At 41.9% G+C, this 27,626-nt stretch overlaps 1 protein-coding gene across 2 annotated transcripts in view; it reads right to left on the reverse strand.

Moving 5' to 3' along the window:
* Positions 1 to 27,107, reverse strand: part of KHDRBS1 (KH RNA binding domain containing, signal transduction associated 1) — a 39,000-nt gene extending 11,893 nt beyond the window's left edge. The window contains exons 1-10 of one of the 2 annotated variants that reach the window (XR_013557662.2): positions 26,561 to 27,107; positions 14,923 to 15,047; positions 13,495 to 13,611; positions 10,867 to 11,013; positions 8,074 to 8,207; positions 7,159 to 7,360; positions 6,583 to 6,650; positions 5,764 to 5,822; positions 3,241 to 3,433; positions 556 to 615 (exon numbers count right to left, since the gene is read on the reverse strand). Coding sequence is in view for 1 of the 2 variants with exons in the window: in XM_078452125.2 (XP_078308251.1) it covers positions 3,336 to 3,433; positions 5,764 to 5,822; positions 6,583 to 6,650; positions 7,159 to 7,360; positions 8,074 to 8,207; positions 10,867 to 11,013; positions 13,495 to 13,611; positions 14,923 to 15,047; positions 26,561 to 26,942 (1,332 nt within the window). In the remaining variant the exon portion in view is untranslated. Of the gene's footprint in view, positions 1 to 555; positions 616 to 2,069; positions 3,434 to 5,763; positions 5,823 to 6,582; positions 6,651 to 7,158; positions 7,361 to 8,073; positions 8,208 to 10,866; positions 11,014 to 13,494; positions 13,612 to 14,922; positions 15,048 to 26,560 lie in introns of those variants that run through there. The other variant, XM_078452125.2, reaches the window with a different exon arrangement.
* Positions 27,108 to 27,626: the final 519 nt, after the last annotated feature.

Raw genomic sequence — 27,626 nt, forward strand, 5'->3', positions numbered from 1 at the left:
GACTCAAGCTAATACAGTCTGACATTCCCTCCCTAGAACTTGAATCTCAAGGGAGAAAGCAAACAAACACAGCTAGAGTTCATTCATTCTTGCAATAGCACCTAAATAGCTAGTCCTGTCTTCAAGAACATTCCAATGATCTACCACTGCTGTCCCAGTTCTCTGCAATCTGGTTCCCATGCCAGATTTTCTAGCCTTCACACTAAATCTGGAGCCCCTAACACATTTCTAATAAGTGCCCTTTTATTTACATTATCTAGTCACTTTGTTGCTTATAACCAATGAACTCCAAATGAAACAGTGCCCCACCTCGTAAGTTATTGACAGGATAGAGTGGGATTTAATAAATAGAAGCTGACACTACGATCATAACAAGTAAATTCAGTATGGATCGTAAACCAACATTTAAACATAGTTGTGTTGTAAATAGGATACGTACGGATGACAGGCAAGAAAAGTGTGCCCACTGATCACCTTCCAGGCCACCGCCTGGCAAAACTATTTTATACTTAGGATAAAAGTCCCACATCCTTAGCAGAAATCACCTTAACCTACCTGACATGGGTCTTCACTACCCATTCTACTCCAGGAAATGCCTCAGGAGTTTTCAATCACCTGAAAATGGAGAAGTAAGAGGTCAGTCTTTTGAAGAGGAAGTTTTAAAGACATACAAAATAAAAGATAGAGATCCTGCATGCAGTTTACACATTACAGGAGAGAAACATGCAACTTTAAAGAAATTTTAAGTAACATTTCATTGTGAATATCAATATGGGGACCTATAGGGGCTCATCCTTGTACATTTTTAAATAGCTGAGCAGAAAGCTTGACTTTGGGGAGCAGCAGGTCTAATCTACATTCATTGAAATTTTACAATGTGTCATTTAAGATGTCAGACTTTGTGCCCAGGTTACATTACAGTTCACTTGTGATGGGCAGGATTATTAAGAGTTATGGCTAATTTATGCGGCAGCATATGGTTTTTCTTTTTACAGCTATTTTTATTAAACAAGTTTTGCAAAGTTTTAACATTAAAATTAACAGCTAAAGAATTGTTTATGCAAGTTGCTGTCACAGTTTATGTAAAAGAGAAATATGTGCTATTAAAATCAGACATTTAGGTTACCTTTGGTTTTTTGCGATGCATGTTAGCTTTACACATCCTGATTCTCTTGCGATAATTTTCCTTTAAAAAGGGGGGTATAGAGTGATCTCTTTTCATCAAAACAAGACATAATGCCCTGAAAGCTGACTTCAAACCATGGTTGAAAATTCAGTTATTTACACTTTATCACAATCTACAAATACATTTTTTTGTTGGTGTGTTTTAAAAAGAAAAAAAAAAATGTCCATCATGCACTGCTGCAGGCAGCTTGGCACTTCATACAAGAGGATTTTTCACCCCCGAGCAGTTTAGGTGGCTCCCTTAGGGAAGGCATGAGAACCCCGAGAATTAACAGAGGAGTGGAAACAGGGCCAACCAATTCCATCATTTCCTCTCTTGGTCTCTCAGGAGGGAGTTCAGAGCCAGCCTAACATGCCAGATCCTGCCCCAGCCCAGCTGATTTGTCAACAGCATTTCTGGGACTGGAAGGGAAACCCTTAAGGGCACCCAGGGTTTGCTGAACTGTCGTATCTAAAGGCAGGTGCTATCTCTTTCCAAGCTCACAGAGGTTATTTGGTGTCACTCTTAGGGCCACCTGGGGGCTCTACAGAAGGTGCAAGCGAGGGTGGCTGGCACTTTAAATACTGAGGCCTATGTGTGGAAACCAATCCAAGTTTCGGCTCAGTTGGGTTTTTTCTCTCCAGAAATTAGAGCTTGTGATATAGGACGGATAAAACTGCTGTCAACAACTTCCAGGGGGTGAAAAAGCTTTGGTTATTTTTAAACTAAAACTTAACAACTCGATAAACTTTTTTTTGGTAAACTTAAAATAAAATCCCCCCCACCACTTTTAAGAATGTCTCCAAATTTTTAACAAGCCCATTAACTTTAGAATTAATTTAAGTTTATTTGAAAGAGAAAACTATTTTATTGTCCACCCAAAAAAAAATGACAATTCATCACATTTACTTTGATTAAAAAAGGACTAAACTTTATTGACAAACTGCTGCAGACATTTTGACATAAGTTTAAGCTACCTATTTAGGCAGACTTACACATGTAGCATTTAATCTTCCAAGAACAAAATGGGAGGACGGTACAAATCCAATTAGGACTTTAACTTATGTACAAAGTGGATTTTGATTCCTTTTTCATTCAGCTGCAGTGTCCCTTTTTATATCATGCTAGTGTTGAGACATACTTCACTAACTACCTTGGGAACAGTTCAATATTGACAACTGTCAACTTAAAAAAAATCATCAGCTTGTGGCTCTAAGTGTCCAAGTGAGCTTTACATGGAGTGCAGAATCTCAGATGGACAAAACACTTTGTCTTTTTAAATACTGAAATTTTAATTATTAGTATTACTATTGAAAGGTTTTTCATGGCTAAAAAGCTCTGCATCAAATTCAATCCAGGTGGCCAGCCCCTCTCCCCAAATCAACCTCTTCAAATCGTACTCCCCGCTAAGTATCTCTCAACACTGTATGTCTGGGGCTAGATTTCAAAACCCACATAATGAAAAAGTCAGTTTTACAAACCTAATTTTGTTGTTGCTGTTGTTTTAAATCAATTAACGTTAAAAATTGCATCAACTATTTAATTCATGAGGATCTTTCATATTAAAATTTAACCTTAAGATTCAACCGCCATGTGCTTTTAAAGGAAACATTTTTAGAGACGTCTGAGCTCACTTTTACATGGTGGCACCTACTGCCGTTAACGTTTGTGATTTTAAATCTTAAACAGCCCTGAATTTTGAAATGTAGCCTAGTTTGGGATTCTGCAACTACAACTTTACGGGATGCCTCAAATCAAAACTAAGAGAAAGTTAACAAGCCTTAAACTTCAGAACCTTTAAAGCAAGCAATGTCACTTTTGAAACTAACAGGTTTGTGGTGTTTTTTTTTTTTTTTTTACTCAACTTCTTTTTTTTATTATAAAAGGTACATTTCTGTTTATATTTAAACAACAAAGAAAAAAAGCATCTACACACTTAAAAAATTAATTCGATATTCCTAAATCTATTTTAACTCATTTTAAAATACTACATACAGAAGCCAGAATGCAGAGTTAAGAATGGAGTAAGGTGGGGAGAAGAAGGGGACCACGAAGAAAAACACTTAGACAATTACTTGTCTGTTGTGGGTAAAGCAACAGGAATCCTGGGAGATACAAGAAATCAGTAACAACTTTGCTCATAACTGATATTTTCCCCTCATGTGTGTTTTTAATAACGTCCATATGGGTGCTCTCTGTATGCTCCCTTCACTGGCCTAGCTGGAGGGGCCTTCAGCGACGGCCTGGTCCCATTCCAGTCGTCTTGGCCTGTGGGGAAAGCAAGAACAGTTTAATAAACCACATGCCGCTGGCATCTTGGGATGAGCAGGAGTAGAGTATATGGTAAAGATCACCAGAAACACTGCTTCGCTTCCAGTGTCATGCCACCTCCCAGTGGTCCTTGCTTTTTTGCTCTGCTTGGACCTCCTGAACAGTTTAGTTCATTTTCCAGCTGTAGGGCAATTTGGAGTGGGCAGACGAGAAACAGCTCAGAAAAGACCTGGAGTCATCTACAGCAAAGAGGTTCTCCACAGGCAACATGATCTCTACTCCAGGATAACCCAATACCTGGATAAACCCGACACCTTACTCAAGACAGTAAAACAAAAATCAGTCTCAGTGGGTCCACGACGCCCTTTTTCCTGTTCCCAAAGGAATTTGGCAGAAAGCCTCAGGTAATGTGGCAACTTTGGGAAGTCTTTCAGAATGGAAGTAGGCAGCTCCCTTTCCAACAGCAAGTCAGGTTTCCCTGTTGAGGCGTGTCCTCTGGCTCTCTGGGAGAAGCAAACAAGGGCCACATTTCATGAGGCCTCCTCACCAACAGAGCTGGTCCACTGCTCTGGTGGAGGGAAGTACAACAGAATGCGTTTATAGCACTGATGAAGAGAATTCACTATTTTCTTTCTTAGGCAATAGCCCAGACAAGCCAGACACCATGGTTGACATCCTCAAATGGTTTTCCTTTGTCACAGGGAAAAGCCCGAGGGAGGTATCACTTACTTCTATAGCTGACCTTTCAGGAAAAAGAGTTGTGTTTATGAGCTTATTCTTCCCACTCGCCCCCATACTTTACCCAAGCCAGTTCATCCCTGAAGTATTTCTCCAGCTGCCTGCATTCACAAATAAGAGCCTCCATCACTATAGGTCTCAAACCTCTATGTGGATCTAAAGTCCCAAAGAATCCTATCTAAGCTTGTTTATACCCTTAGTGTAATAGGTATATTACATCCATCACTTTCCAAGTGGCTTCTGGTACCAACAAGACGGTTTATTTTTCTAATTCTGTTTATAAACGCAGAAATCGTAACAGATTAACTGTGGCAACATCATACCAGGAGCAAAAGAGGCAGCCTGCCTCTTTCAGTCCAGTCTCTTCTCTGGCAAAACAGAAATGTAATTTAGTCAAACACATACAGAGGCCCCATTGTACTGTCTCGCCGATGGAGGGAAATACCCTAGGGCAATCCCACCGCCCTTCTAAATAGTGGCATGCGAGCAGAGCGGTGCAGTGTTACCGATGGCAACTGTCCAGTACCATTTAACGAGAACTGGTAAAAAACTATTTCCCTGGGCAAGCAGCTGACTGGCTACTACATACTGTGCTGAGGAATTAAGCTCAGCTGGTCTCAGCTCGAAAAGGCTCCCCACCCCTTCTTTTCAACCAGGGGTAAGGGGAGACTGTTAACTAGTCTGTTAAGATGACCTGTCAACTGAGGAGCCCCTTGCCAAGGACTCTGGAATTCCCTCAGGTATGCTGAAAATACATGCATTTCAAAGGCTGCTCTCTCTGCACCCACTGCCACATGGCACTCCCTATGGGGCCCATTAACCCAGGGCCATAACTGGCTCTTGAGGACACTCTTGAGCAATGTGTTTTCAACTAAACCTCAGGGAAGACAGCTTGGTCCTGCTGCCATTCCAGCCTCTATAGCTCTCTTGGGATCAAGGACTGACCTGACATGTCTCCAAGCCAGTAAGGAGCTTGGTGCCAGTACTGCCCTGACCTGGCTCCAGCCCCTAAGGCCTCAGATCTGAGACTGACAGGCACTATTCTTGCATCCAACCTGCCCTGGCCAGCTACTTGCCATCTAGCTCCCCTTCAACTAACATTTCCTCTACATAGATTCTTTTTGATGAGAGCTAAAACTGTTCTTAAAAAACAAAGCGGGGCTGGAGAATAAAGCTAGATACGATGAAGTTCTTGTTATCTACCAATGTGGCCTAAGCACCAGCAGCAAAGGCCCTGCAACATGACTTAGGCCTAGCCATCTCTCCTGACCTGAAGTAGAAAACGATCAACACTGGCTTAAAAGTCTGCTGTTCCAACCAGGCCAAGCTGGACCTGGGCCCTAGTTTAAGACATCCGCTTAGCTTTCCAAGAGTAACAGTAACCCCATCTCACCTTAAGAGCTCCTCTTTCTATGGCACACCACACAATTTAAGTAAGAGCAGCACTGCTATTGTCACATCTCCAACATCTCAGCTTTCTGAAGTCTTCTCCTTAGGTGGGTGACTGGCGGACCCCCAATAATCCAGTCACCAGCACTCTCCCTGGCACTTACTTGCACATTCTGCCCACCATGGAAATAAAGACATACCATAAGCTTCATAAGAATCTTGAACCTCCCCATGTCCATAGTCATAATATTCTGAATCCCTGAAAGTCAAAGACAGAGTGTTAGAGAGCTCGAGAGTTAAGTCTGTTTTGGTTTCACTTCCCCCACATCTCAGTCATTCTACTACATGTATAATACAGGAAAACGCTAATTCTGCTCCATCTCCAAACCAGAAAATACTTCCAAAACATGTATGCGGTATGCATTTATAAAAAAATGACAATAGCAGAGAAAAATGGATACCACATAATTTAAAGTGAAAAACCAAAATTCTAAACTGACCATCTTAATCACAGTGCACACAAACACACATTTATAGGGCTCGCTGGAAAAGAATACACAAACATGCTGTTCTGTCCCCACTGTAGAATTATGAGACGCTTACAATCAATCACAGATACGATGCATATACACAAAAAACGTTATTTAAGAAAAGTGCAGAAAATAACCTCACTTATGGTAGTGGGATTCTAGCTTCCTTTTAAACTTTAATGCACCTTTAATGTGGCTGTGATAGTTTTAAATAATAAATCAAAACAATTTTAAAGGCATTTTCCCTTTATTTCCATGTGGTCACGGCTCAGGAATTTTCCATCTGCTATTTCCAGATTCTACACCATAAGATTCACAGTTATCTAAATGAAACAGATCCGTGTGCCTTACTGACATGGAAAGCAAAGGAGATACCCTCCAACGAGAAGCCACATCGCTCCCTAGATGTGTGCTTCCTAAATCTCTGTTGCTCCAGCTCCCTCCATCCATCCCTAGGACACGAAATGGCACTTCTGTTGCCTGACTCACCCTTGGCTCTGGCTGTAATAGCCTTCGTAGCCTTCATAACTCTGTTCTGCATATGTATCATCATATCCCTAGAACAAATAAAAGGATACCGAAAGTCAGAATCACACAGAGTAGGGGAGGTAATTACATCCCATGGGAGTATGGCAGGGTTCTGGATTAATAGAATGCGGAATTTCCCTCCAAAATTAACACCCACTGTGGAATGGCTGAGAGAGGAAGGGTTATTTTCTTTTTAAATGAAACAAAACTGGACCACCAACCAACCAAACATGTAGGCAGGAAACAAGGTAAAAAGTTGAACTTCAGCATTATCAGTAGTAACTAGTGAAAAAACCCCTTAGTAAAACACTGTATATATCAAGGCACAGCCTCTTTCCTGTTTAATCTATTCACACATAGTAAACCATGCTTAAAATGGAAAAATCCTCTTGTAGTGTAACAGTCACTACAAGAGAGCAGACTCCAGATCTTACAGGCAGTCCCTGCCACCTATGTTAAGGGCCTAGGTCCTGTCATTCAACTGCCTTTGGCAACCTTCTAGGTATTGGGAAATGGCACATTGTTCAAACTTCTTACATATTCTTCATATGTTTCTGGTGCAGGGGGTGGAGGCAAAGGTATTCTCTGGATGCCTGCTGTCCGCGCTCTTGGTGCTGGCGCACCCCTCACTGTAGGTGGAGGTGGCACTCCTCGAGTCACGGTGGCACCTCTGGTGATGGCTCCTCTCACTGGTGTACCACGCACCAGAGCCCCCCGAGGTGGTCCAACACCACGGCCCCTGCAAAGGAGAATTTATTTTTATGTTTTTAAAGGATAAACTTAAAAAAAAAAAAGTATTTATTTTGAGAGAGAGAGAGCGAGCGAGCGCACACGTGAGGGCACGAGAGGAGCAGAGAGACTGAGAAAGAGAATCCCAAAGCAGGGTCTGTGCTGACAGCACAATATGGGGCCACATGGGGTTCAAGCTCACAAACTGTGAGATCATGACCTGAGCCGAAATCAAGAGTCAGACGTTCAATGGACATTCAGTTGGACTGAACCACCCAGGCGCCCTGGAAAATTTACTTTAAATAGAGCTTTTAAAACATAGGTTAGTTTAATGTTCAGATTTCACGATGCCTTAAATCAACTATTATTACAACACACAGGAATGTATGGGTGGGTAAAGGACCCAGTCCCACTGTGGACCTGTGAATGTCTCATCAGCGGACTACCACTTTGGGAAGTCTGAACACTCTATCAAAGGTCAGTCACAGGTAAAATTCTAAAGTCAGAGACCATTTTGAAAATGCTAGAACTGTCCAAAATTAAAAAAGCAGAAGTTTCAACAGGACAGCTGCACTTGACTGTGACCAAAGTGCCAACATCTACTATTCCACTCTTGATGGTACAAATCCTGAGGCCCCCTTCTAAGCTGGAGCACCACTAAGAGAGAGATGCTACTGGCAGTCAAATTTACATCCTGTTTCTAGTCACCTCCATTATTTTTACCTGGGAACAGGTGGAGGAGGAGGTGCCGCTCCTCGGCCTCTCACTGGCACCCCACGTCCGCGAGAGGGCTCCGGTACTCCGTTCAAGTAGGAGAGCTCTAGAAACTGCTCCTGGCAGATATCATCCATCATATCCTGCAAATGAAAGATAATGAGGAGTACTGTGCTACATCTCCACCTTCTGCTGAGAAGTCGTCCAGCCCACATAAGCCTTGGATCCTAAGACCAGATCTGAATGCCTGGATGAAGACTCAGGTCATGCACTCTCTGAAGTCAAATGGCACCCTACCTGTCACCTCTTTGAGGAAAGTCCTGATGGCAGACCCCCTCATTATTCAGCTGAAGCTCTTCATCATCGGTCCCTACCTAGCTCTCAAGATCACTTCCATCCACTCTCCATGGACAACCTCCTTTCAAGCCATGTAAAATAACTTGTAGTTCAGAACCTGGCATACTTGTACATCCATCCATACAAATAGCTTCCTCTTCCTGGAACAGTAAAAGCCACTACCATTAGATAGGCTCTATGCATTGGGCACTTTATAATAAGCTCTCTATAGATTCTGCAGTTTAATCTTCAAGGTAACCCTGAGTTAAGTAGGCAGATCTTCCCATTTTACAGTTGGGAAACAGAATCAGGGCATATAAAGCCACCAGCCTAAGGATATAGAGCTAGTAAGTGGCAGACTCAATATGAATTCAGAAATTACCTGTCTCCCAAATCTAGGCTTTGAATCATCAGACTATATTGCCTTTTTTCGTCCACCTGAAACACTCAAACTTACTCTTAGAAGACTTAATCTAAAATACTACCTCTTTTGAAAAACTTTCTTTGATGCTACCCCCACTCCCTCCTCTTTTTCTAGAGCACTGTGTATTTTCCCTACCCAAGCACTTACCACGTCATTTTAGAATTGTCTGTCTTTCTCACTAGATTGTGAGAAAGGAGCCATTTTCGTAACTTCAGACCCAAGCATAGTATTAGGCACCTACCAGATACTTAACAAATGTTTGGGATGAACAAGGAACCTGAGGCTCAGAAAAGTGAAATAATAACTTGTCCAAGATGACGCAGATAAAGGTCCCAGTCCAGTGCTCTTCCTACTGTACCAGGAAGCCTCTCTGGTACAGTTAATGGTTCTAAGGGGAAAACGGAGGCTCTGGTCATGGATGCAAAAATAGGGTCACTTTTTTTGTCTTCACAAGAGAGAAGAACTGAGTCAAATGCCATTTGCATATCTTTTCAATATTTCCTGATGAGAGCCATTCAGTTTTAACACTCCATGCTTTTTTATATATCCCAGGTGGACAGAGCTTCGAGAATAGATGATTCTAGTTACCACAGAGATGCCCCCCGCTTAATCTTCACCTCCTTCCTACCTTACACATTACTGACGCTTGAGACCCACAGAGGAGAGTCAAATGACCAATGACAGCCCACGTGCCTAGATTCTTCTGGCTGAGGAAACCCAGATCTGCCTGGCAGGCATCTTTTCAGAAGATCCACTTACACGAAAGCCTTGTAAAGCTACCCCTTTTGAGAAATATGCTGAGACTAAGGATCAAGAGGAGACGGGCATTCCCCCTATTCCTTCAGAAACCGGGTGGCTAGGATGCTTCAATAGAACACCTCAAAACGAGTAAAAAGAACTCCATCAAGGGAAAATTTACCGGCTCTTTTTTCTCTCAGATATTTTAAATCAGCTGTTTCGTGTTTAAACATTCTAACGAAGAGGAGGTACTTGGAAGCAAAGCCGCTGCTGTGACATCTGAGACGGGGCTGGACTTCGTGGAGCTCAACATTATAGGTACACACTGCCTGTAAATTTTTGCTCTACTTATTCTCACATCTGCTGACACCACGTTTAGTTTCAACTCCTCACTTTACGTACACAAGAAAACCAAGAACTGTATCTCCAACTCCTCTTAGTTTTAGTGATGCAAACGTGATGCTTACCCAATTCTAGTTAATAGTATTTCAATGCTTCCTAAGGTTCCAGATTCATCCTTGGTCATTAAATATTCAACTGTAGTATGTTAACTCTGACAACTAGCAGGACTTGCTGAAAGGCAAGAATCACACCATTTTCTACTTATTCAAAGAATGGACCCTCTGACCAGGTGGTAATAATTATCCAAGACAGGTAACTTGGTCTGTCCCAACTCTTCCTGGGCCTCAGTTACATTCCAGAAGGAGATGCACACCCATGTGTTTAATATCATCGATAGTCGAGCCTGTTAACAATCATGCCTCTTTCAAATCAAACTCTATGTAAGTAAATTCCTCCAGGAGAAAGAGTCCTGAATGTACCTAGGTCAAAATTTAATCCACTAACACTGGATGTTAGAAGCTTCTTGCTGTTAGTTAACCCTCTAGAGTCTAGTACATAATTCCTTGAGTACAGGGGGGTTTACGACTATCTTAGCCATTTTATCATCATCACCTCCCAGTTCCACACTAGTATCAATACACTTAGCTCAGTGAAGACTCTGTTCAATCTTTTTTAACCAGATGTTAAAATGCCAGACACACTGTGGACTCAAAATACTGACAACAGATACGGCTATATAACTAAAACCATATTAAAGAATAGAGTGGGTTTGGGGCACAGTGCTTTAAGAACTAGGTACAACTAACAGACTACCGCAGAAAAGTGAACATAAATGTAGAATTTGATATGCAATTTCAGAGATCATGATTATGCAGAGATCATGATTAAGAACCCCTGCCTTAGCAACAACACTAGATCCCAGTTCTCTCTTGCTCAAAGATATAGAATGTGGGATTCCTTACTGGTACTAGGAACTTCTTGACTTCCTCCATAGCATGGGCCATAAGAGCATAAGCCTCACATGGGGGTCCAAAGACTTCAATGAAGACATGCAGATCCATATTCAAGTGGGCATATTTGGGATCTCCACCTTTGCGCAGCTCTTCTTCCTATGGAAAAAATGCAGAAAAACATCATCACGTGAATGCGAGAAAATGATGCCGTTACCTCCAGTCCAATGAGACGGCAAAAAATAACCTAAACAGGTGAGAGAAATAGTAAAAGTGTAAGAAGAAAGCAAAACAAGGTCTGGAGAACAGTAATTCACACAACATACTAAACCTATAATCGGTCTGCTAAACAGTTAACTGAATTCGGTGCATTGTCCAAGATGACACAGATAAAGGTCCCAGTCCAGTGCTCTTCCTACTGTACCAGGAAGCCTCTCTGGTACAGTTAGTGGTTCTAAGGGGAAAACGGAGGCTCTGGTCATGGATGCAAAAATAGGGTCACTTTTTTGTCTTCACAAGAGAGAAGAACTGAGTCAAATGCCATTTGCATATCTTTTCAATATTTGGTCATGAATTCGGTGCATTCACTGGAGCTCTTATTAGATGTATAGAAGAGACTCACTTAATTCCAGTCTCCATTCAGATATAGCAGTTTGCCAAGCATGCATGCATTCATTCATCCATTCATTGCCAAGCATTTGCTCTTAAATCCCAAGTAGAGCCGTTAAACACCAGCTTTTCATTTTTTAACTTTTATTTAAAAAAAAAAAGTTTTCGGGGCGCCTGGGTGGCTCGGTCGGTTGGGCGTCTGACTTCGGCTCAGGTCATGATCTCATGGTCTGTGAGTTCGAGCCCCGCGTCGGGCTCTGTGCTGACAGCTCAGAGCCTGGAGCCTGTTTCAGATCCTGTGTCTCCCTCTCTCTCTGCCCCTCCCCTGTTCACGCGCTGTCTCTCTCTGTCTCAAAAATAAATAAACGTTAAAAAAAAATTAAAAAAAAAAAAAAATTTACCTCTCTCTATAAAAAAAAAAAGTTTTTTTAATGTTTATTTATTTTGAGAAAAAGAGATACAGTGCAAGTGGGGGAGGGGCAGAGAGAGAGGTGAGAGAGAATCCCAGGCAGGCTCCACGCTGTCAGCACAGAGCCCAATGTTGGGCTTGATCTCATGAAACCATGAGATCATGACCTGGGCTAAGATCAAGAGTCGGATGCTTGGGGCGCCTGGGTGGTTCAGTCGGTTGAGCATCTGACTTTGGCTCAGGTCATGATCTCACCGTTCATGCATTCGAGCCCCACATCTGGCTCTGTGCTGACAGCTTAGAGCCTAGAGCCTGCTTCAGATTCTGCATCTCCCTCTCTCTCTGCCCCTCCCCCACTCAAGCTCTGGGTCTCTCCCTCTCAAAAACAAATACACATTAAAAAAAAAAAATCGGATGCTTAATCAACTGAGCCACCCAGCACCACCCCCTCCCCCCGCTCTGTTTTTTAATGTTTATTTATCTATTTTTGAAAGACAGCACAAGCAAGGAAGGGGCGGGGGGATCCCAACCAGGCTCCATGCTGCCAGGCTCTACACTATCAGCTCAGAGCCTGATGCAGGACTCAAACTCACAAACCATGAGATCATGACCTGAGTTAAAACCAAGAGTCGGATGCTTAACTGGTTGAGCCACCCAGGTGCCCCTAACTTTTTTTATTTATTAAGTCATCTGTAGCCCCAATGTGGGGATTGAACTCACAACCCTGAGATCAAGAGTAGCAAGCTCTACTGACTAAGCAAGCCAGGTGTCCCAGCACAAGCTCTTCTTATTTGCTTATATGGTCTGGAGAGTTCTAAGGGAGGAAGGAAATCAGGATAGAGTGAAGAAATTTCATGTAAATCTCATTAGCTAGAATAACACACTTCAACCATAACTGTATTCATCTAGTGAGAAATGTGAGGGGACAAAAAGAGGCTCTGAGAAAACAATGTTTGTCAATTCAGGCTACATAAAAGGAGCCCTGAATAACTAAGTTTTAGGCTGTACCCTGGTTATGTCTCATCCAAACAGCTGACCCTAGAAGATAATACCGTTTTAGTGGGAATTTTTTTTAGCACTTACAAACACAAAGCCTATGGGGCTAGAACATGGAAAAACATATAAGCATTAGGTTCTGTTGTCAGGATTACTCATGGTTCCTTTCCAAATTCTTTTAGTGGGCTTCACATTCCAGCTGGCTAAAAAAAAAAAAACAAAACAGCAAACCCAAACAACCAGTCCTCAGACTCGCCTGCAGACACGTTATTGCTGTCACTTTTCCATATTACCGGAAAGGGAATGTGCTGTTCACATTTTAGTGTGTTTAGTCTGGATAAGTTTTAGTACATCCAGTCCCCCTTCCAAGTTTTCACAGACAAGCTTACTAACATGAAAACTGCTACTGCTGCTTCTATTACTACTATACAGTTAAGAACCAGAAGGAAAAGAAAACCACGCAACCAGCAGGGCACACCTAGGCTCTTCTGGGTTGCCAAACAAGTAAATTAACCTGGTCTATAATCTCTTATATCCAAGGCAAATTTAAAGGATTTGCATCCTGTACATATACAAGTGTTGGCTTCCAGAAGGTATGTTTTCTTGCCTCACTCACGTGAGCTTACCTTGGCTTTGTCTCTCATTGAGCCCTTGCCCAGAACAGAGATCTTGGCACCTGTCTCTTCTTGCAGTCTTTTGATTGTATTCCCTTGTGGTCCAAGGATCTTCCCCACAAAATTGAACTGACAGAAAATAAAAACAGATTTCTATTATACTATATGTTAACTAACTAGAATTTAAATAAAAATTTGGAAAAAAAAAAAAAGACTTCTAAATACCCATGTTCCTATAAAGCATTTCCATATATGTTATCTCATTTGGTCTTCAACAACCCTGTAAAATAGGGAGTTACCATTCCCGTTTTACTGAAAGATATACTGAGGATATACTGAAAAGGTGAATAATCTAAGATTATACAACTAGGAAGTAGCAGTTCCTAGACTTGAACTTGGGTTTCCTAATGTAATCTGGTGCTCTTTCCATATTATCACACTACAACCCTTAGTATTTTAACACACATAAATATTGGTAATGCAGTGACTAACCTCAGAACAGACAAATGACATTCTTTTGTAGTACTTGTTAGGTAAACTAAATATAACTAATCTTTTTCCTTAAAAAGCGGGGGGGGGGGGGGGGGGGGAGGAGAAGATGTGGTATGTATGTACAATGGAGTACTACTTGGCAATCAAAAAGAATGAAATCTTGCCATTTGCAACTATGTGGATGGAACTGGAGAGTATTATGCTAAGCGAAATTAGTCAGAGAAAGACAAATATATGACTTCACTCATATGAGGAATTTAAGACACAAAACAGATGAACATAAGGGAAGGGAAGCAAAAATAATATAAAAACAGGGAGGCAGACAAAACACACAAGATTCTTAAATATAGAGAACAGAGGGTTGCTGAGGGGTTGTGGGAGGGGAGATGGTCTAAGTGGGTAAGGGGCATTAAGGAATCTACTCTTGAAATCATTGTTGCACCATATGCTAACTAACTTGGATGTAAATTAAACAATAAATAAATTAAAAAATAAAAAATTTTTAAAAAGGGAAAGAGGAGGAGAAAAACAAGAAAGCATTTATATAAAAGCAAAATGTTAAGAAATAAAATTAACTTCATCTTGTCAAGGATTTGTGTTAAATTTCCTATACTTAGATTTCATGTCATTGTATCCCCTATGTCAATTTTTTGACAGAGGACAACACTTCAGTTTTTCTCTTTGAACTTGGAGGATGAACAAACATTTCAGAAAGAAACTCTTTTTGATAATAAAGTTGATTATATTTCCTTCCTGGCTATAGGTATGCTGTTAGTTTATGGATGTAGATGTTTCAACTGCCAGGAACAAATACTACCAAAAGCAGTATTTGGAAGAGAAGCTTCACAGGCTCAAGTATCTGATGTGTCATAATCTCCAGAAGTCTTTATTGCAGCCCGTGACTCTTACACCTACAAAGATGATGAAGTGAGGCCTTTTCTGCCTTACCTTGGGATACTGCTTGACAGGTATCAGTACCCGCTCCTTCAGCTTCATGTTCTTGTGAGAAAATAAATCCAAGTAATTCTCCTCGTCATCCTTTTTTGAATCTCCTTTCTGAATCTTCTCAATTTCTGAATAAGACAAACACAATTTAGTTTTGTTCTGGTAACTAAAGGCAAGTTTCCGAGTCTGCATAAAGCAGTAACAGTCGAAGACCAAACAGTTCAGATGAATGTGTTAATTTCAGAGACTGGCTGAGAGCACCAAAGCTGTGTGGAGTTGACTAGGAAACCCAAAGCCTGCTTCGCATGAAAGCAGTTTGCTTTTCCACCCCCACCTGAAACTGCTACATCAGAGCTGTTCAAATGTTTCCTTAGAATAAATGGATTTAACAAAACCAATGCACAGAGATGGGGAAAAAGGGATAAATGAACGAAAAAAAGTCTGCATCAAGAAAAAGCACAAAGTCGTATCTTGATGAAAATACAAAAGTCAGTAATTTAAACATACAATGGAGAGCGCTGTTAAAGTTTCATTGTGACAGTAAGTAGTTCTTTGGATGATAGTCCTTAGGAGTTTGAAAGACACAGTTCTTAGTCTACCACTCACTAGTTTTGTGAACTTTGAAAAGTTATTCAATTGCTGTAATTTTTGGCTCCTTCATCTGTAAAACAGAAGCAATATCCACCTCATGAGGTTGCTATAAAGACAGAGTAAAATAACATATGTACATATGCTAATTAAAACCCTGGGGGGGGGGGGGGGCGCCTGGGTGGCGTCGGTTAAGCGTCCAACTTCAGCCAGGTCACGATCTCGCGGTCCGTGAGTTCGAGCCCCGCGTCGGGCTCTGGGCTGATGGCTCGGAGCCTGGAGCCTGTTTCCGATTCTGTGTCTCCCTCTCTCTCTGCCCCTCCCCCGTTCATGCTCTGTCTCTCTCTGTCCCAAAAATAAATAAAAAACGTTGAAAAAAAAAATTAAAAAAAAAAAAAAAAAAAAAACCCTTTGGGGGGGCAGGGAGGAGGGTGCCTGGGTGGCTCAGAGGTCGAGCATCCATCCAACTTTGAGCATCCATCCAACTTCGGCTCAGGTGGTGATCTTGGGGTTTGTGAGTTCAAGCCCCAGGTCGGGCTCTCTGTGCTGACAGCTCAGAGCCTGGAGCCTGCTTCGGATTCTGTGTCTCCCTCTCTCTCTGACCCTCCCCTGCTCACGTTCTGTCTCCCTCTCTAAAATAAACGTTAAAACAAAAAAACATTTCCTAGGAAGTGCTTAATATACGGTCAACATTAGTCCAAATTCAATGTCCTAAAAGAAAAAATGCACCAAGGCACTTTCAATTCACAGGTCAAGATAGTTTCATCAGATATGACCTTAGTGTTCAAAAAGATTTCCTATCATTAGGGAACTTCATTCATTCACTCATTCATTCATTCACTCACTCACTCACTGGAAGTGTCTGAGTGCTTCCTATAGAGAGGCAGATGAAGGGAGAAATACAGGATGATCATTAACCACTATGGAAGACTTAATAAGGGCCAGACATCTATCCTACAAAATATAGGAGATACAACAGAACAAGTCAGATATGATCCCCACCTTCACTATATTTATACGCTGATGTTAGTACAGTCTGTGAAGTTGGCAATGAAGGACAGATAAAGTGCTATGACAGGAGTACTAACAGAGATGGAGTGGTACGCACAGGCAACTAAAAAGTTATGTGGCCCACTGAAAAGAGTAAGAAAAAAAAATTATACTCCCTAAAATTATTAGAAAATTCTAAATAACACATAATGTTCTCCTTATATACTATTCTAACACTGTGTTTCTATCTTCCATAATTTTAAGGTAAGGGTTCTCAAACTTCAGTATGCATCAGAATGGCTTCAGAGGGCTTATTAAACTAGATTGCTAGGCCCCAACCCCAGTCTAGGATTTGTGTTAGGAATGTGCATTTTTAGCAAGTTACCAGGTGATGCTGGTATTACTGACCTAGGGACCACACTTTGAAAGTCACTGGTTTAAAATATAAAGACTACTACTTCAGGGCACCTGGCTGGCTCAGTCAGTGGAGTGTGGGGCTCTTGATCTCCGGGTTCTAAGTTCAAATTCCACATTGGGTGTGGAGATTACTCAAGGAAAAAAAAAGATATACTACCTCAAACACATTATTCAAACCCATACCTTTAACAGTTTTGAAAAATACTGTTTACACTAAGTCCAGCTGTGAAGTATATAGATGAAGAAAAGTCACTTTGACAGACTTCGTAAGAATTCAGAATTTCAAACTAAAGTATTCCGTTTATTAAAAAGCCTAATTTCAGATGTTATAGTATGGGGTGAGCTAACCTGCTTATGCCCAAGAACACATACTCTCTTGCTTTCTGACAATTAAAACTGTTAATCATATTGTGAATCTTTTTTTTTTTTTTTTAAAGTAGGCTCCATGCTCAACATGGAGCCCAACATGGGACTTGAACTCACGACCCTGAGGATCAAGACCTGAGCTGAGATCAAGAGTTGGACGCTTAACTGACTGAGATACCCAGGCACCCCCATACTGTAAATATTAAGTAAACCTTTACTCCTATGGGAAGAACTATAGACAACAGTGCTCTTCACACTCCTATGTTCCATTGCTTGGAAGAGAAAACAAATTTGGCCTTACAATTAACAGGCTAAATGCTTCATTCAACACCCTATTTGTTTGTTGTTTTGCTGCTGATATATCCTGACCTCTATTCCCTCCTCCCACTTACTGCTAATATTAGCTTTTTCTAGCCACTAGTTTTGAGCCTACCATCTTTGAATACTTCTCTTCTTGAATTTCCAAAACTGAAAAACTGGGTACTCAATCCTCAAAAGTCCTAGGAACAAAGACGCCATATTTGTGATCTGAAAACATCACCGAGGAGCTTCTAAAAACGTGGAACAAATTACACGCCTCATTTTATCTATGTCCTAATTGCTACCCTCTAGTAAGGCCCTTCTGCTGTATTTTATACTACTTTCCAGAAACTTTACTTGGCCAGTGCAAGAAGATAAGACTCAAAGCCTGTTGATCTGTTGTATTCCTATAGGAAGCAAGGTTGCAAAAATTGAAACCAGTAGAAAGATTTGTTCTTATGCAATGTAATGCACCCTGAGAATTTCTAACAGGATCTTTCTGTTTTATTTTGTACTAGCCATATCTTAATTAGAATCTCTTTGTCCGGTTTATCTCACAGTTTTTAAAAGAATATTAAGGGGGGGGGGGGCGCCTGGGTGGCTCAGTCGGTTAAGTGGCTGACTTCGGCTCAGGTCATGATCTCGCGGTCCGTGAGTTCGAGCCCCGCGTCGGGCTCTGTGCTGACAGCTCAGAGCCTGGAGCCTGTTTCAGATTCTGTGTCTCCCTCTCTCTGACCCTCCCCTGTTCATGCTCTGTCTCTCCCTGTCTCAAAAATAAATAAAACGTTAAAAAAAAATTAAAAAAAAAAAAAAAAAAAAAAAAGAATATTAAGGGGGTGCCTGGGTGGCTCAGTCGGTTAAGCGTCTGACTTCAGCTCAGGTCATGATCTCGCGGTCCGGGAGTTCGAGCCCCGCGTCGGGCTCTGGGCTGATGGCTCAGAGCCTGGAGCCTGCTTCCGATTCTGTGTCTCCCTCTCTCTCTGCCCCTCCCCCGTTCATGCTCTGTCTCTCTCTGTCTCAAAACTAAATAAACGTTAAAAAAAATTAAAAAAAAAAAAGAATATTAAGGCATTTTTAGAGAATTCTAAGAATTCTTTATAAGAGAGTATAAGTTATTTACATAAAACTGAGAACTGAAAAGATAAAAGAGTCAGGGAAGTTTAGCCTTGAAAGAAAAACACAAAGAGGCAACTTTATGTCTTTAAGAGGGGCCATCTTCCATGTTTAGAAGGGGAAGGACTGAATATTAGTTCACTGTCTACTATGTATCAAATACTGTACAAATACTATCTCATTTATCCTACAGAATAACTCAGTGATGTAGCTGGTACTATCCCCATTTTACAAATGAGGAAACAAACTCAGAGAAGAGTCTCTAAGTCACAAAGCTATTAAAGTATCAGAATATAGTTCAAAACCCAGGCTTTGTCTAACTTCAAACCTCATACTTTTATTACTGCCTCTCAATGAGGAGTTTCTGGAGGGAGTGGGGCACTTTTTTTCCGCAAGGAAGAGTTGATTGTGTAAAATGTTGGGAAGTACAGTTCTACCCTCAGAGACGGTCATGAGGTTAAAGGCAATGAAAAGACTCTGTGGGTGCTTCAGATGTACAGTAGCCTGATCTTGCTTTTCTTTTCCAATTCTGTATTTCTCTCCTTGGCTTCACTTCTCTTGGAGAGCTGGGAGTAGGCCGTATTGGGAAGGAAAAAAAAGTCAAGAAGCTTCCTAAAAATGGTTTAACCCTCAGGCATAAGTACTTTCTAGACAACCTTTCTGAAACTAACTCATTTAAGTGATCTTCACTTGTGCCTCTGGAGACCTTGGATGTCCCCAGAGCCAAAGAGAGAAAAGTGAAAATGTAAACAACACAGAGAGGTGACCCACTTGTTTTTTAGCCAGGTGCTTACAATAATCACATTCCACCTAGTGCCTCTACACATCAGAAATTCTGTATTGTTTCATTGTCTTTCAGCCAGGACTATCCCTATTTAGCAGGTGAAAAGAACCTGGGCTCAGAAAAGTTATGTAACTTGTCCAAGATCACAAAACTAGTTAGGGACAGAGCAGGTACTTAAATCCAGGTTACTCCCTTCCAACACTTGAAGCAAATTCAAAATCTTGTGGCATTTCTCTTACTCTAACTTAACCATTCCTTTTTTGGTAGATCTTACCACAATCAGATTGTAAACTCTAAAGGATGAGAACTGTTTCTTAAACGTATGCCTCAGAGGAATGAGCAAGAGTTTTAAAGCCAGACAGAACTGGGTTTGATTCCCAGTTCTGCTATACGCTTGGAATGTGACCTTGAGCAAGTCATTAAACCTCTCTCTTGAGGGCACCTGGGTGGCTCAGTCAGTTCAGCGTCTGACTTCGGCTCAGGTCATGATCTCACAGTCTGTGAGTTCGAGCCCTGCATTGGGCTCTGTCCTAACAGCCTGCAGCCTGCTTCAGATTATGTGTCTCCCTCTCTCTCTGGCCCTTCCCCTCTCGCACTCTGTCTCTATCTCTCTCAAAAATAAATAAACGTTAAAATTTTTTTTTTAAAGCCAACCTCTCTCTTAGTCTTCCCTGCTTACTTTTAAAAAGGAGGAAAATAAAAAAAGAAAAAAGAGATTTAATAAATGCAAAAATGTTAATACTAGAGAAGTTTGGGGAAATTATACACAAACTTTATCATCTGGATTGGCTTAAGTAAAAACAGATTACCATGTACATTTCATTAATTGAACATTTGATAAAGGCTGCATAAGCAACGACAATGGTCAACATTTTCTAAGGCATCCAATGATAGTGTTTCTAAGAGGGCAAGATTCATAGAATATCTGCTCCAAAAGGTCAGGGGTCATGCCCTGCTCTCAATTTCTGCTCTTCTAACCACACTACTCCTTCTCTTGTTAATGATTTCCAGACCACTTCCATCACTAAACTGTGTACCTGCCATTTTTAGTAAATTACTTAATACACAATAGGCATCTATAAATATTTACTGAAAGAAACATATGTTAACACCCTCAACTTTCCTTAGAGATTCATGACTTTATTATTCCCAACTTTGTAATTCTCTGCCCTATACCTTTTTTGTTGGTACCACCTTTTGGAATCCCAATTCCAGTATATGCTTACTACCTTTGTATTAAAAAAAAAAAAAAATCTGTTCTTTTTATTTATCAAATTACTTACTATATTAAGCAAGAGCACAGACCAATAGGTTCTTAATCTTTTTTGGGGTCATGGGCCCCTTTGAGAATCTGATGAAAGCTACAGATTATCTCCCTAGGAAAAGATAACACAGTATTTCACATACAGTACAGACTGAGGGTGGGTACTGGTTCAGAAAAATCCCCCAAAGCCTGAGTTAAGAGCCCTCTAAGGGGCTCAATTCTCACACTCCAAGATAGTGGCAAACCCTATTATGGTATATTGCCCATGGTCTCCTGAATCTCTTTCTTAGGATACATTTTAGAATTTCTAAATTCTTTTTTAAAAAAGCTTTTTGAGATAATTATAGATTTATAAGCAGTTGTGAGAAATAAAAGATCTCATATACCCTTCACCCAGTTTTCTCCATGATAATACTCTGCATATACACAAGACAGCATCATAATTAGAAAATTAACATTAATACAATCTACTGACTTTGTTCAGGTCACCAGTTTTACACCTACTTTTGTGTGTTTAGTTCTATGAATTTTAATCAGTCACGTGAACACCACCACAGTCAAGATGCAAAGCATGTCTATCACAGGGATTCCTCATGCCACCCTTTTGTAGCCAACTGTCTCTCACCACTGGCAACCACTTGTCTGTTCTCCATCTCTACTGTTTTGTATTTTCAAGAATGTTTAATTAATGGAATTATGTTTCCTTTAGAGATTAGCTCTTTTTACTCAGCCTAATTCTCTTGAGAGCCACTCAAGTTGTTAACATTTATCTCTTTTTACTACTGAGTAGTATTCCATGGTAGGAATGCACCAGTTTATTCACCTATTGGAGGCATATGGTTTTCAGTTTTTGGCTATTATGAATAGAGCTGCTATGAACATTCAGGCACAGGTCTGTGTGAAACTAAGTTTTAATTTTTCTGGGATAAATGCCCAAGAAACTGCAACTGCTTAGTATGGTAAACACATGCTTAGTTTTGCAGAAAGTTGCTTTATCAGAAAAAAATGTATGCTAACAATATTTTGCTTAATCTTGCTAGTATTATGTTCTGTAAAAATAGTATTGTACTGTATGTATCTAGCCTTATGGGACTTACTTTTCTAACATTAGATTTCCAACATTTCTCCATGTTGTTGCTTGTAGCTGTAAGTTTTCATTTTCACTGCCTTGTAATGATCTCGTTTTGAAAATCTCACAGTATTCAATCAATGGTGAAACAAGTCGCACCATTTTGTGAACAAGGTGCACCACTTTATGAATGAGGCATTCATGTGCAAAAGTTTCTATGGGCATATTCCTAGGAATGGTGTTACTGAATTTTAAGAAATTTAAAAGTTCAACTTTCAGACGAAATGCTAAACTGTTATCCAGAGTGTCTGTATCAATTCACACCTTCCACCAACAATGTTTAAGAGTTCCTTCTAATTAGGGGCGCCTGCATGGCTCAGTCGGTTGAGCATCCGACTTCGGCTCAGGTCACAGCTCGTGAGTTCGAGCTCTGTGCTGACAGCTCAGAGCCTGGACCCTGCTTCTGCGTCTCCCTCTCTCTCTGCCCCTAACCCACTCGCATTCTTTCTCTGTCTCTCTCAAAAATAAATAAACATTAAAAAAAAAAAAAAAAAGAGTTCCTTTTAATTCTCATCCTCTCAAGCCCTAAGTCTTGTTTGACCTAGTTAAAAATCAACATGTCCACTTAAAAGTCCTATCATAACACTAGTTCCCCCCATTCCCACAAGCTTCCCAGGACATAAGACTTATTTGTCTTTTCATTCAGATCTTCCTTTATCACCTTCAGTAAAATTTTAAGTTGACAATAAGTGATCACAATATTCTTCTTCTGTAATATTGAGAAAAAAAATTCTTCTTGCCTTACAGAATGGCCAGGAGACAGAATTAATGAGTAGCATATCTCATGGCACATATTACATGCTCTAAATGTTATTTAATGTTATTGTTTATGATTATTTACATACATTTTGAGTGTTTTCTTGCTAATTTCAAAGCAATGGATATATTCTTTTAAATTTTTTTTTTATTTTTTGGTACTATTCTAAAAATGAGATTTGTCAATTCTTTTCTAATTGGGTCCTGCTCATGTATCAGAAACCTACTGATTTGTACATCTCTATATTGTAATCAGCCACATCACTGACCACTTTCCTAAGTAAACAACAATGTTGTTGCAAATAGTTGTAACCTCTGCCTTTTTATCCTACTATTGATACTTACACCCATATTCGGTCTAGAATTCCTTTGCAATTCCACTTTCTGATTTTAATAGGTTTTGCTAGCCTTGTAGAATGAAATGGATATATTTCTGTGACATATTGTGAATGAAATAAAGGAATTAAGTATTTCGAAGTTTCAACAGACTTTGTCTTTAAATGTCCACTGGGTGCTTTTGAAAGATGGATTTCTAAGTATACTTTCAAGGTCTTCTGGGGACTGTTAATCTCTTCAAAATGTTTACTTACTTCTGAGTCATTTACACTAACTTATATTTTCCTAATTGTACAAAGTAGAATAAAAAACACTGAGACACATAAAAGCATTTTGTTTATTATATAAATATGTAACACAAAATAAATTATTTTTGTTTTAGAAAACAAGCATGGGTAAACTGATTCCTTGCATGTCTGCTAATGCATTTAATTGTCATCACAGCTTGAATATCAACTTGGCTAACACAGAAGTCTATATTCAAAATGTAAATTCCTCAGAACTACGTTGATATTTTTCCATTATGCAATGAAGATGAATACTCATTCATCAAATATTTAGTAAGAGGCCATTCTGTGCGGCAGTCTTCAAGGAACAAGAGATACAGCAGTGAACAAAGCAGACAAAAGATCCCTGCCCTGGTAGAGCTAACATTCTAGCTGTGAAAGAGGTGTGGTTAAATACATAACTACAATAAATGGGGCATCAGATGCTGGTGAGTGCAAAATAAAGTAAAGCTGGGAAAGGGACAGGAAGAGGTATGTGACTGCTGAAGGAAGAGTGGGCTGGATCTTGAGGCACCTCCTCGGAAATGAGCAGAGGTGCCTGGAGGAGTGTTAATCCCAAGAGCGAGGCTCTGCTCTCTGGGTTTCCTTCTTTTTCTTCTGGCCTTATTATCTTTACTGTCATGTTAGCTACCACTCCAATGCGTTCAAATACATTACAGTATTTTGTACAAGTAGTATAAAATATTTTCAAAGTACAATTTTTTGCAGGTACTATATACAGTAAGGGGTGGGGTGGGTGGGGATGGTTAGGTGTGTGGATCCAGATTCAGATTGACTTCAAATCCTACTTATGCTGCTTACAAATCTTGTTGCTGTAGGCAAATTAATCTCTGTGTGCCTTCATTTCCTCATTGGTAAAAGTGAGGATAAGAGTAACTTCCTCATAGTATTGTCACAAAGACTAAATATTTGATATAAAAAGTGCTCAGATCAGTGCCTAGCACAGTAAGTGTTAAGTATTATTTTTCTTACATGTATCCTTATCAGACTTTAAATACTACTATTCTGTCTTCTCAGAGTCTCACTTCCTCACAGTTGGTGGACTTCACACTCCCTTTCCCAGATCATTCAAAAATGATCCAGGTCCAACATATATCAAGACTTACCCATGCTAAGAAGCATCCATATACCCTTCTAAGACTGTTCTTTCAATGAGCCGGCATTACCTCAACCCCAATTCTCCAATTAAAATTTCAAATTGATTTTAAAACAGAAAGAAAGAAAGAAAGAAAGAAAGAAAGAAAGAAAGACACCAAAATGTCCAAGTGAAAAATAAGATTGAAGAGCACTCTCTTGTAACAGAATTTAAGCAGTGAGAGAAGAGTGAAAACTGTAACTGTTTCTAAAAATATTTTTATTTTTCAGGAATCTCTACACCCAATTTACAATCCCAAGATCCAGATTCCCATGCTCTACCGACTGAGCCAGCCAGGCACCCCTGTAAGTAACTTTTAATGATCAACAGTTTTTGATGATCAACCTAAGAAACCATCTTTTACTTAAAAGACAAACATTGTACTAGACATTTGGTGTGGTTAAGCAAAAAATATCTTGCTTTCATACCATATTCAGTACCCTGGCTTTACAACTAGAAGAAAACTGTGGTGACAAGTCATTACCTGATTACAGACCAAAGGGAATGGTGCTAGTGCTTTTACATGTCATTTAATTCTCTCAACTCACCATCCCACTTTACAGATAAAGTTACTGAGGTTCAGAAAGCTTCCCAAGAATAGGTAACTAGTTAAGGGTCAGAATTTCAAACCCAAGCCAACACCTAAAAGTTCTAAAGTTTGTTATTCTCTTGCATTTAATATGGACTGCTTAAAGATTAGAGAAAATAAAAATTAGACTACCAGTCAACCTTTCAGAATTTAGCCTGACATTCTGAAATCTGCCCATGTGCTTGCTTTCCGATTCAAACACCTGGTGTTTGTTACATGCAAGACAGCATGAAAAATATAAAGATAAAAAAAAGGCATTCCTGGCCTTCAGAAAGATTGCCAGAGGCACACAATGAGCAGTAATGTTTCAAACAATCTGTGTTACAAAAACAGCAAAGCATCAGGTTGAAAATGTAAGCAGTTCATCTAAATGTTATTCCTGACCACAGCCAGCTTTGTTCATTGAGTTAAAAAGTAAGGACCCCTCACCAATGTAGGGTGCTAGAGAACAAAGGGGAGGGAAATGATCTTTTCATAACTATCTGTTCATTCTATCAGCCTTGCCAAAGAGTCCACCTACTCATTTAGTGTTGAAGACTGCAACTTTCTACTTGATTAATAAAATTCAGGTATCATAAGAAATACTTATTAAAACAACGTTGTAACTAGAAGTGAGGGCGAAACGGACGGCTTTCGGGAGAAACCAGAGGGACCAGGTGATTGGCCAGGGCAGGAAAGGAGCGTGGGTCTACAGACAGCGAACAAAGACTATTATTTCTAATCTATTTCACTACTGAAGCAAAAAATAAAAAATAAAACAAAAGACCCGAGTCTTTCAGGTACAAGCATCCTGCCATTTCTCTCAATTTTGTCCATCTTGTTGGAGAAAGTCCTGCACACCACCCTTTACCTCCTCCTATCCCATTTCACGAGAGTTATTTTTTCCCCCTTCTGGTGGACACCACGTTGTAAAATAAAGGGGTCCGACCTTCCGGCTCTGTAGCCATCACCACTTTACCGGCCGAAGTGGTAAATCTGATTCGGAAAACCTCAAGCTCCGATTCCCACAGGTTGCTTCTGCCTCCGAGCAACTTAAGCTCCTGTTACCGCTAAGTCCCACCCGGCCCCAGCGACCGCGGCGCGCTGGACAGGGCACTCCGGCCTCACCCCATTTCACCTCGGCCCTCCCTCCCACGGTCCCTCCCCGCTCGGGCCGGCCTCGCCTCCTACACCCTCAGTAGAGGCGTCTACCTCCACCCGCAATGAAGAAACCTTTCTCTTTAGGGTAGGGGGAGGTAAAGGTTCATTTCTGGAAGAATCTGAACACTCGGAGGGCAGGGCAGCTGCAAGAAGTGGGAGGGGGAAGGGTCGGCAAAGGGGCGGGGAGCGCAGCGCTATCCATCAAGATCTTTGCGCTAAGAGATCGCCAAGTCCCCTTCGGGCCTCCACTGCAGCCTAGAAATTCTCCCTCACACCGTGGGCCGGGACAGGTGCGGAATCCAGGATCCCCATCATCCCCCCAGGATGAGGATAAGAGAAGAGGAGTTCACGACTGCCTTGGCCCCGAGGGGGCGGGAAGCGGGAGGAACAAAGCCACTGCCACCCATGCCCCCGAGTGGCCAGGCGACCCAGAGGGACCCGGCTTACCTGCCGTCAGTAGCTGCATGGCGTGAGTGAAGGACGGGTCGAGCGAATCCTTCTCGGCCATGAGTTCGGGCAGGTACTTGTTCTCCGGCTCCATCTTGACGGAGGCAGTGGCTGAGGGGGGCAGCAGTGGGGTCGGCGCTGGACCGCCCACTGTCGCGTCGGGACCGGTGGCCGAGGGCGGCAGCAGCGGTGGTGGCTGCGTGGCGGGCGAGGCCCGGGCGCCCCCCCGGGATCCCCCTCCGCCTCCCCGGGATCGGTGAGGCAGCGGTGGCTGCCGAGACGGCGCCTGACGCACTGAGGGGTGGGCACCGGAGGGGTCCATGGAGCCGCTGCGGCCTGAGGACCGGCTCATGCGCGCGGCGGGGTCGTCCCGGCGCTGCATTGGGGCGGATGTACGATCGAGGGATCGAGGAAGCAACGCGGCAGCGGCAGAGGCCCAAGCGGCGGTTGGCGGGGGTGGGAGAGCGGGAGCGACAGCGACCGAAGCCGACCCGAGCGACCCAGCGAAAGAGAGCACCGGAAATGAGGCGGCGCGCGTGCGCAGTCAGCCACCGGCACCGCCCTTGGGTCTCTCCGCGGAGAACAAAGTCTCCAGTCGGGCCACGGCGCCTGCGCACCGCCGCGGAGCCCGAAGAACTCGCCTCCCCGCTCCCCTTTTCCCTCGGAGCCCGCCAGGCCAGAGCCTTGTGCGCGTGCGCAAGTGGCCGCGGGCTTCGTTCGTTTTCTTTTCCACGTGACTCGGCGCTAGCGGGACACGTGTCTCCTCCCCCTCTGGCCGAGTGCGCGGAGGGGCGGGGGCTGTGGAATGTCTTTGTCTGCGCGCGGGCCCGCGGAGTGTGGGGCGGGAGACCTGTTACTCGCGGGGCCACGCCCCCGCCAACGGCTGAGCTGGGGGCGGGGGGGTTGTGCTCCGTGGCGGTGGAGGGAGGGGGAAAGTGGGGCGGAGAGGGGGGCTCACTGAAATATAAGGAGACCCGAGTGGGGGGGTCGCGGGAGGGAAAGGAGAGGGAATGGAGGCGGTCTGGGCAGGAAGAGAGGGGAGAGACTGCCGGAACGGGGACAGCGG

This window comes from Panthera onca, chromosome C1 (assembly GCF_046562875.1).
Source record: "Panthera onca isolate mPanOnc1 chromosome C1, mPanOnc1 haplotype 2, whole genome shotgun sequence".
In the NCBI taxonomy this organism is placed as follows: domain Eukaryota; kingdom Metazoa; phylum Chordata; class Mammalia; order Carnivora; family Felidae; genus Panthera; species Panthera onca.